Source organism: Anopheles coluzzii, chromosome 2 (assembly GCF_943734685.1).
Source record: "Anopheles coluzzii chromosome 2, AcolN3, whole genome shotgun sequence".
NCBI lineage: Eukaryota > Metazoa > Arthropoda > Insecta > Diptera > Culicidae > Anopheles > Anopheles coluzzii.
Genome location: NC_064670.1, coordinates 68,637,353 through 68,648,805, shown reverse-complemented (window position 1 = coordinate 68,648,805; position 11,453 = coordinate 68,637,353). Strand labels below are relative to the sequence as shown.

The window sequence follows — 11,453 nt, the reverse complement described above, 5'->3', positions numbered from 1 at the left end:
ACCTTAATCGGTTAATACTCCCGCAGCGTTTTAACGCCGCCTGGAATCCGATCCATCGCGCAAGTAAAGTCCCGTAGTTCCACCCGTCCGTTGCATAAGTGTAACTTGACCATCTCTTCCTAACGAAGTGAACGAATGATATAATTCATTCGCAATTAAACCAACTACGGTACGTTCTCGCCTCGATACCCCGCCTCGTTCTGCACTCTTCCTCCACATCCCGCGCATCGGCTTACCGCACACGGTTCTGGTAAGCAAAGTGCGCGCCGAACCTACCACATCCGCAATTACCATATTGAGCAGCAAATATCACTATTCGAAATGGAAATCAGCTAAAACAATGCTAGAAACGTTTGTTTTAGATTTTCAAACAATTTATGGAAAACAATTTGTAACGAGCAATATACATAATTTAATTCATGTTTATGACGATGTACATAATTTTGGCCCTTTAAACACTATATCGACCTATCCTTTCGAAAATTCACTCCAACTTTTAAAGAAAATGCTTAGAGGCCGTAGTAACGATTTAGAACAAGTTATCAATCGAATATCAGAATTGATACAATTTGAGTCATTAGATAAACACGAGAAAACGAATTATCCAAGGCTAGGAAAAAAGAAAAATCAAACTATGTTGCATTTGAGAAAAGACTTCGTCCTATGCAAGGAATTCAAAGACCAGTGGTTTGTAAGTAAGGACCATAGTGTTTATAAATTTTTGGGCGCCATTGAACAGAATTCCGAAATAACCGTTTTTGCCCAAAACATGGCTGTTGTAGAAGAAGCGTTTGATTCTCCATGCTCCTCCTTAGATTTACTCATATATGAAGGGAGCATAAAAGATTTAGCAATAGGAACAGTTACGCTTAAAGCAAGTGATGTTATGTGCAAATTAGTAGCAGCAGGAACAGATAACCCAAACACTTTTATCTTCAGCCCACTTCTCCATACTCTTATCGGATAATAGATCCTATGTTGAATTAAGTTAAACTCACTACTTGTTTAATAAGATGTCGCTCTTTACGGATAATAAAAAAAACATTTTCGTAACAATCTATGTGTTTGAAATTCATCTTATTTATTTAAGTTCAAGTAAATTGGAAGATCAAAATTAACGTTGAAAATAATTTCATATTTCATAATTAATAAACATTAGGTTTAAATTCTATGAGACGTACGTTGTACATCCTGTGCTTTTAGCATACTCTATTTCTTCATTATTCTTCCTATCTAATTCACGCATTACGTAGTTTTACAAACGCTTTTTTACTGTATGGCAGCTCGATTTGCGGATTCCTTTTGCTGCCATCCGTTCTTTAGCATGCCTTAGCTTATTTTTAAAAAAATCAGCTACCATCGCATCATCGGCTTCTACTGTTCTAGTACAAGCAATGTGCTTGAATAGGTTAATTACATTTCTATAGGTTCGCATGGCTACTTTTGAAATGTTTACTGTGGAAAGCCCTGTCCAACTGCAACTACACAAAAAACTTTTCTCGAAAATAAAGTCCAAAGCTTGCAACATTCTATTATTTGACAAGGTTTCAGTTACAGCATTGCCCAACCAATCCTGAATTTTTATGCGGTAAGATTCCTCGAGAAGATCCCTGTTGAAATTTACAAGCTGTTCTTCGGACGAGATTTTGACAAAATTTATCGATAAAACTGTTCTACGGGTGGTTTCCGATGGCCGTATGTTATTGGTTAATAAGTTGACTTGAGTTGTTAAAAGCCTTACATCCTCCCTTAAACTGCTAATTTCACTTATCATTATGTTAAACATTTGCCGAATAGCTTCGATGTTGCCGTTTTGTTCTAGATTGAATTCCATTTTGTCACGCTTTTACGCCTTTTCTGTGTCTGTGTTCTCTATTCGTTACAGGAAAGGCACCATCTGGCACAACACCGTACCACGATCAACACTCAGATCTGCACGGGAATTATAAAAAGTAAGTACAGTACAGTTATATGAATCCCTATCAAGCTACACATACCTTTCCACAAGTGTAAATAGTCCAAACTCCCCAGCACGCCTAAGAACGCGGGCACATGCAAGATGGCTACCTCATAGCACAGACAAACAATGGCAAATGAAACGCAGCAAGGGGCAGAGGCGAGTTGATAAAATAGGAACGTTCCGCAATCTGGAACGTTCCAGATTTTTTTCAGCTGCCGCTACGTACCACGAACTTTTTTCACCGGGTGTTTAATTTTCGATTTGACATTTACTGTCTAATAATTACTTCCATTCGTACACCTTATAGATGCCTATTAGACAGACAGTCTTTGTCTATTGGGCTTTCTATTAGACATCTAATAATGATTTTGGCTGGTAGGGGGAGGACGACAGTGTGTCACACACACTGTCGCACACACTAAGCAGCGCAAGGCTGAGCGCACAATCAGAGTGTGTTTGCGAGCCGATCGAGCAGGAGCTCTCGGCAGGGGCGCTCGGTGCGGCTGGCGCGCGGCCACCGTACCTTTATATTTTAAAGTGTATTGTTTGTGTCATTTATGTTCTATTTATTGTTGTACGTTTATAAGTGTGATGAATAAAAAGTAAAAGGTATCAAACATAACAATTTATGGATCAAAAGGTCAAACCTACCCAAGTGCCACAAATCCACTAAACGACCACTAAACGGCTTCTAAACGACTCAAGCACTCTACCTAAACGGAATATAGAAAGACTTCGTTTAGCAGACGGCAAACGACTCATGCATTCTAAAAATAGCAAAAAAGCTGGTGGCGCCATCTGTTTGTGGGATACCCAACCAGTTGAGCTTCCTCGCTTGGAGGAGAGCTTTCTCATTTCCTCTGTACTGTTGTATGGTTTTGCATTGAAGTTATGCATCGCTAGAACTAGAACGGCGATACGATTGTTTAAATACTAAACTCCAATGTAAACCACCAGCACTGAAGCAAGTGAGATTTGAGTAATGGTCGTTGGTGTTGATACCCACGTATCTGACTACACGACCATTTATATAGATTTTTGCTCGGAAAGTCAGAAGGCTATATAGGTCATGATAAGGCACTCGTCTAATCTTGTTGCGCGCAACATTGTTGCTGGCAAAATGTATGGATTTTGACAGCTAGCGCAACTTTGTTGCCGGCCAAAATCAAACCAATTTGATTTTTGTCTGGCAACATTTTCTATTTACCTTGGCCATGGTAATCGGATGTATGAAATGACACAGCAGCAGTGTGCGTTTTGTTGACATCCGCTAAATTTGGATTTTAAGCATTTATAATACATTTTTTGGTGTATATTTTGTTTTTTCAACACTTCATTCAACAAGTGAATGATAAAAAATAAACTCTGAGCTGTTAATTGGCAATTTTTTTACGCTAAACAATGTCAAAGCGAAATGTTGCCAGCAACATTCATAGACCACCTCAGCGATATGTTGCCGAGCAACAATGTTGCGCGCAACAAGATTAGACCGCTGCCTAAGATGAAACTTGTCGAAACACATTGCAAGAAAAGGATAGCAATATAATAATCAGTTTTAATACGCCATCTATTGATCAAACCAATGAAGCTGTGGAGCTTTCATTTTTTTCTATGGATATTCAATTTTCCAGTCTTTTAAGCTTAATCTGTGGCGCTTGGGTACGCAGACATACGCCAAACTACTATCACGCATTGATGCCGAAACTGCAGATGCACCCATTACACTGCAGAATTTGGTTGACGATTACCAAAGACTCGTCAATTTGAAAGCGGATATCTCCATCATTGAGCAACAGCCAAGCTCATTCACAACGGTAAACGCTCTGCACAAAAAGACGAGACATCACCATCACGAACAGTATCGCCAGCGGTATCAAGAGTCAAGACCATCAGATCAACCTCGCAGACCATATTGGCAGTGCGGTCAAATGCACTATGTTCGAGATTGCCAATACTCGACACACCAATGTAAAAAATACAATCGTATTGGATACACAAAGAAGGATACTGCGAATGTTTCCCGAAATAAGAATCCGCCGAGGAGGAGAAGATATATAGATACGAAGATATCAACACAACAACCATCAAGTGAACAAAAAAAATTTCAGAGGCATTCCAGAGGTGTCTATATTGTGAATCACATTACTCAACACTCAAAAAGCAACCGAAAATGTATTCCTACAACTATCAACGGCATTACAGTAAAACTACAGCTCGACACAGCTAGTGATATAACGGTGATTTCGCAGCAAACATAGAAAAAGTTGGGTACACCGAACATCCATCCAGCGACGATCCAAGCTATAACTGCATCTGGAAAACAACTCCATCTAGCAGGCGAATTTCAGTGCAACGTCAACATGAATAGCAAAAACCACAACGGCAGATGTTTTGTCACTACAACAGGTAACTTAAACCTACTAGGGATCGAATGGATTGAACTCTTCAAGTTATGGTCCGTTCCAATCGACTCAATTTGTGATCAACCGAAAAGGCCGAAAGAAGAATTCATGATAGCCGCACTCAGCATAGAACAGAATATTTCGAACTTAGTAGAGAATCTGTCCGATACCATAAAGAAGGTTTCAAATATTGAAGATACACTAAATACCTTCCTTCAAGAATTTCGAAACACACAGTCGAACGTATTTCGAACCACCAATCTGGACGGAAAAGTTACTGTTGGGAGCCACCCTGTACAAGCCTTGACAGAGTTCGTCATGCGCCCGATGTTAGGCGACCGTATGCGTGAAAGCACGATCGACGCTGTTCGGGATAGAGAGATCGTTCTCTTCTCTCCCGACCGGCTAAGGCAAAGGACGTATCGTTTGGTCCGTGTGTAAAATATTACATTATATTAATAAAAGTTATTGTTGTAGATCGAAGATAAAAAAGTGGCGACGAGAATAATTCTGGCGAGCTGTTACCCGTGATTTTATCGATTTCGATTTCTATTTTACCCGTTTTCTGTGTAAACGGAGGATCCGTGTCTTTGACCTGATGGAACGAAATGGTGAACCATCGCCATCGCGGAGCAGCCATGACCCAAGCCAGCGAACCGTCATCAATTTACCGTTGGACACGAATGCCTTCATCCAAGACATATTTAAGCAGCAGCAGGAAATTCTTCATCAGCAACAACAGTCCTTTTTGCAACAGCAGGAGCAGCTAATTACTAAAGTTCTAGCTTCAATTGGATCGCGACAACCTGTGGGAAATGAACACATTATTGATGCCCTAGCAAAACACATACAAGAGTTCCACTATGATCCGGAGGATGCTGTTACATTCAGTGCTTGGTTTGTGCGATACGAAGATCTCTTCGAAAGGGATGCGGAACGTCTGGACGATGCCGCGCGAGTGCGTCTTTTGTTGCGGAAGCTGGGTGCAGCAGAACACGAGCGATATGTAAGTCACATTCTTCCAGCTAAACTAAATGATTTCGATTTTAGATCGACGACTGGCAAGCTGAGAAAATTATTCCCCAACCAACCAAACCGTGCTCTTTCGAAGTAAATTTGCTTCGATATACCTTCGATAGAAGTTCTCTACCGAAGGTGTATCAACTTTGATAGGCAGTTCCTACCGAAGTTAGGCTCGGGTGTTTAGCCAAAATGCTACAAAAGAGAAAGAAAAAAATCTCTCGTATGCTGCCGCTTTCTCGCTCACTCGCGCGCCCTGCCCCCTTTTATTTACGTACGTGTTTATAGCCCCTCCTCCTCCTCCTCCTCCTCTCATCTATCTTCCTACCTTATGTGCAGTGGTTATGTGTTTTTAATTGAAATTGGAAGGAGAGATATTCGATTTATTTATTACGTGCGATTTAATCAGAGAATTGAAACATGGTAGCAGGTGAATCTACTGTTCATCACAAGCGGGCCTAACACTTTAACTATTTGTGAATTCGCGCGTGAGGACGTAAAAGGCGCAATAATAATGGAGCGGTTCTAACGTAAACAGACCAAATCGCTCAGCTGAAAATTTCATAGAGCGGAATAGCATTTCATTGTAATAGCATTGCTAGTATATCATCCGCGCACCCTATGAACCGTACTTTTCCAAATATCTTAAAAAGTACGCATTGTATGAAAAAACCGTCTTTACAAGATCGATTCAGAATTTCAAAACACATTTGGAAAAAGTTTTTTGCTAAAAGTGACTTTTGAAATTTTACTCAGATTAATGTTTATTCCTTTAAATTAATTCATAAATGGGGTAAGGGAAATAATTTATACTAATACTAATAGACCAAGACTCCATTGCCTGAAATATTTAGTGCCTCAAAGTAGTATATCCTCTTTGCCAAGCGTTTGAGTTAAACTGATTCTTCGCAAAATGTGAAGAGAGCGTTCGGCCCCCCTTCAGATGCTTCGACAGAGTGAAGCTCCTCCCCTTCCTCCATTCGTCATCCATCAATTTTTCTCCGCGCACTCACACATCTACACGCACATCTGTTCGCATGGCAACACGTGAGATGCGTGACATGCTTTCTCGCTCATCACGAAGGATTTGCTTCGAAAGAGCTCGGTTTGGTTGGTTGGGTCGGTTCTCCTGAATCCGTCATCGCCAAACGGTACCGATGCTTGCAGATGTGTAAATTGCAGGAAGAAGACTACATGACTTACTCGTGCCACGTGAACAAGGCTGTTATAGAATCCGAGCTGGGAAAGTTATCTGAAGAGGAACTAAAATGTCTAATTTTTGTATGTGGTCTGAAAGACGACAGTTATTCAGAGATTCGCATAAGGCTCCTAAACCGACTAGAGGAGAAAAGCGATAAAACGGTAACGGATATGGCAGAAGAGTGTACTGCGAGTCAGCTTTGAGATGGGCCAATAGAATGAAGCGATACGTGAAATAGGTGATCGTGAATAGGGTGAATAGTGCTAGCCGTGGCCGTGTAAATTTATTTTTGAATAACACCCAAATCCCGATGATGGTAGATACCGGAGCCGATATAAGCATAATCGTTTGACGTTTGACGTTTGACGTTTAATTGTTCGGCCGCATTTCCGTCGCGCTCCGTGATTTTTCAATAATTCTCTTGTGTTTTCTGCGTCGCATCGCATTGTTGCCTTTTCTACGGACTATTAAACTGTTTAACATCATCGCTTCGTCTTGGCGAATTGTTTAGTTGCATCACAACTGTGGTTTCCTGCTGTTTTTTCCTGCTCGGCTTAGCAGTGTTGTGCTGTGATTACGCGTGATTTCGCGATGGCGGCTATTTGCTTCTCGTGTGCTGAACCGCTAGAGGCCACCGGCTGCATCATCAGTTGTGCATATTGTGACGCTACGTTCCACCGCGGCTGTTGCAAATTGCCCCCCGAGCTGATTGACGCAGTATTGTCCAATGTCGACCTGCACTGGAGCTGCATTGGCTGCACTAACATGCTTAAAAATCCGCGCTGCCGTTCGGTAAAAGAAATAGGCGCCCAGGTCGGTTTCCAAGCCGCCCTCAACTCAGCTGTAGCAGCTATTGGCAAGCTCGTTGAGCCTATTGTCGCCGAAGTTCGCAGTGGTTTTACCCTCCTTCAAACTGCATCCACGCCTCACAATCGGAACTCTGATCCTCGACCAGCTACTGGTAGAAAGCGGAGGCGTATAATCGAGGATTCGGCATCTCCTGCTGTAAACAAAATTGTAAACAGTCGCGGCAACATCCTTTGTGCAGCGTCATCGCCAAAAGCATACACCAACACCACGATTGCCGTCCAGCCGGCACCTACACAACCGCATGAACTGGCGGGAACCGATCCGTTATCATCACCGCTTCAAGCTGCACCTCGTGAGCCATTCACAGATAGGATCTGGATCCGCCTATCCCGCTTATCAACGGCCGTCACTGTGGAACAAGTGGTCGCTTCTGTAAAGCGTCGCTTAGCCACCGATGACGTTATAGCGTATTGCCTGCTGAGAAGAGGGGTTAGTGTGGACAGCATGAATTGGCTTTCATTCAAAGTGAGGGTCCCGGCTATCCTTCGAGATGCGGCACTCACACCATCCACCTGGCCCGTCGGTATCGGTGTACGTGAGTTTTTTTCAATCCCGTCAACACGACCACCAAACCTCATCTCCTATAGCCACCCGAAACCGCTTTACAACACGCACACCAGCTACTAGTACTGAACACCGCTACACCACACGCACACCAACAACGACTCACCGTTTAGCCGCACGCACATCTACTCCACCTGGTCCTGAAACAACATCATCACAACAGTGTTACCCCCCGGTGAATGATACCTTGGAAGCACCCAACTCAACACTTGTTTCTGGACCGCCCCAAAACCACCGTGCTTCATCTCCGCACCTACACCAGTCTACAATCGATCGCTTTTTTCTCAACTAGACGAAGTTCCGCTCATTGCACGCAACAAACACGCCAAGCCTCATGCTCTGATAACGCAGCTCAATTGACTTACCGTATACCCGCTTTATCCAACCGCCACAATGACAACGCTACCGCTGAGTATTTAAGCTGCTATTATCAAAACGTTAGAGGTTTGCGTACTAAAACAAAAGAATTTCACTTAGCTGTATCGGAGGCTGACTTCGATCTCATCGCCCTCACGGAAACTTGGCTTGTTGACAACATTCCATCTGCTCTTCTCTTCAACAACAACTTCTCTGTTTACCGCTGTGATCGCTCTCTCATCCCGTTTCTAACGCATACGAGTCGATAGAATTACCTTCCCGTGATCGTTCTCTCGAGTATATTTGTGTGCGCGTCGCCTGCAATAACGCACATCTCTACGTCATGGTAGTATACATTCCACCGCAGCTTAGCTCCGAGATATCGACTCTTCGCTCTCTACATGATTGTATCAGCAGCTTCACTCTCACACTGAAGCCTTCGGATCTGCTGTTTGTTATTGGCGATTTCAATCAGCCTAGCATAAGCTGGTCCACAGCTGATCCTTCGTCCTCGCCAGCATACTCATCAATCACGCACTATGAACCAACTGCGCGGTCACTGGCCAACAACACCTTTGTGGATGGATTTAAATTTAACGGATTAGTGCAACTTAATCACATCAATAATTCGCACGGACGCATGCTTGACCTGCTCTACGCTAACAATGCTGCAGCTAAATTGTGTTCGCCTGTCTTTCCAAGTGTTGTTCCGCTTGTACCTCTTGACTCCTACCATCCGGCGTTAGACTTCAATATACGTATTAACTCGTCGACCCGACGCAATTCGACGACTCGACAAAACTCGACGACAACCGCATTTTATCGTTATAACTTTGCTAAAGCTGACTATGTGAAACTGAACGACATGATATCAATGTTTAACAATAGCTTTCATTGTTCCAATTTTATTTCACTTGACGAAGCAGTATGTTCATTCTCGTCCTTCATGCTGCAAGCCTTTGTTGTATGCGTCCCAGTTCAGCGTCCTAAACCTAACCCCCCCTGGGCGGACCGCACACTCAAACGACTCAAACGTGTAAAAAGAGCTGCTTATCGTCACTACCAAACGCGCCGCTGCCAAAGATCTTGCTCGATCTACTTTGACACGCACTCTTTATACTGCAGCTATAACAGGTTTCGATATCGCAGATATTTGAGTAAAATTCAACGTAACCGCTGCAGGTGGCCTGACTCGTTTTGGCGCTTCTACAACAGCAAAACAAAATCCACGCATACACCGAAATCCATTACGTACAAAGGAGCAACAAGTGCCAACACTAATGAAATGTGCAATCTCTTCGCGGATCGCTTCGCAGATTGCTTTTCACCGGCCATGAATGATACCGATACCATTGATGCTGCTCTCGTCAACACTCCGGCTGGAGCAATTAACATGAGCACTCCTTTCATCGACAGTGAGATCGTTTTATCTGCCCTAGCGCAACTAAAGCCTTCCTTCGCTCCTGGACCCGACGGAATTCCTTCTACCGTGCTGAAACGCTGTCAAACAGTAGCACCTATCCTTGCAAAATTGTTCAATGCATCGCTAGCCAATGGCTACTTTCCCAAAACATGGAGGAAATCTTGGATGGTTCCTATTTACAAAAAGGGCGACAGGACAGATGCCATCAACTACCTGGGTATTACATCTTTGTGTGCCATTGCCAAGGTGTTCGAACTAGTGATATACAAAAATCTGCTACATGCATGCCGCAGCTACCTAAGTCCGTATCAACATGGATTCGTGCCAAAAAAGTCGACTACCACGAACCTGGTTGAATTTGTAACCTATTGCACTAGTCAAATTGATGCCGGAGCTCAAGTCGATGCAATTTATACAGATCTAAAAGCAGCATTCGACTCTCTTCCGCACGCAATTCTTCTCGCTAAACTCGATAAGCTAGGAGTTCCCAGCCCGCTCGTACAGTGGCTTAAGTCGTACCTAATTAATCGCACATACATCGTGAAAATTGAAAAGCACATGTCCAAAGAAATAGTCAGCAGCTCGGGTGTGCCACAAGGAAGCAATATTGGCCCGCTTCTCTTCATATTGTTTATCAACGATGTTACCCTCGCTTTACCTCCCGACAGTATCAGTCTGTTTGCCGACGACGCAAAAATTTTTGCGCCTATTCACAACACAGGTTCGATTGTACATTCCTGCAAGACTGCATCGAAATTTTCTGTTCGTGGTGCAAGCGTAATGGACTGACTATCTGCATCGAGAAATGCTACTGTGTGTCTTTTAGTCGATGCAGGAGCCCAGTGACTGGGACCTACTTCATGGACGGCACTGCACTTAATCGACAGAATCATGCCAAAGACCTGGGCGTTCTGCTTGACTCTAGTTTGAACTTTAAACAGCATATCGATGACGTTGTAGCCAGAGGAAATCAATTACTTGGCGTGGTTATCCGGACAACTAATGAATTCCGCAACCCCATGTGCATCAAAGCTGTGTACAACTGTATCGTTCGTTCGGTTCTGGAATATTCGTGCGTAGTCTGGAGCCCAACTACCGCTTCTTCAATTGCTCGACTTGAGGCGATTCAACGTAAGCTCACGAGATATGCCCTACGCCTACTTCCCTGGCAGGATCGCAATAATCTTCCTCCGTATGCTGCGCGGTGCCGTCTTCTAGGCCTTGAACCTCTTTCGGTTAGAAGACGCAATGCACAGTGTTCTTTCATCGCTGGATTGCTAAATGGCTCTATCGACTCATCGCCTTTGTTGCATCGAGTCGATATCTATGCACCATCCCGAACACTTAGGTCTAGAGAAACTCTACGGCTCGCTCAACCCCGTTCCAGTGCTGGTCGGTCAGACCCTATGTTCCGCATGTCGGCTGTCTTCAACACTGTCTCGGATTGCTTCGACTTCGACATCTCAACTCAGTGCTTCAAGGAACGTCTCCGGCTTTTGCCGTGGCCGCAGTGAATTGCGATGCAAATCTTGTTTTTGCTATGTATTTTTTTTTTTTGAACTGTTACATCTTAATTAGGCCATACGGCCCGTTGAAGATTAATAAATAATAATAATAATAATAATAATAATAATAATTTCGAGCAAGCAGTGGCAC

The 11,453-nt window shown here is 43.3% G+C and overlaps 1 protein-coding gene across 1 annotated transcript; it reads left to right on the top strand.

Annotated features, from left to right (window-relative positions):
• The first annotated feature begins 1,328 nt into the window (after window positions 1-1,328).
• LOC125906675 (uncharacterized) lies at window positions 1,329-8,101 on the top strand. Its single transcript, XM_049606539.1, has one exon. It carries the CDS (start codon window positions 7,175-7,177, stop codon window positions 8,078-8,080), a length of 906 nt encoding a protein of 301 aa, XP_049462496.1. The 5' UTR covers window positions 1,329-7,174; the 3' UTR covers window positions 8,081-8,101.
• Window positions 8,102-11,453: the final 3,352 nt, after the last annotated feature.

What these genes read in the sequence shown, in the direction of transcription:
- LOC125906675 (XM_049606539.1), top strand. Translation starts at nt 7,175, where the DNA reads ATGGCGGCTATTTGCTTCTCGTGTGCTGAACCGCTAGAGGCCACCGGC.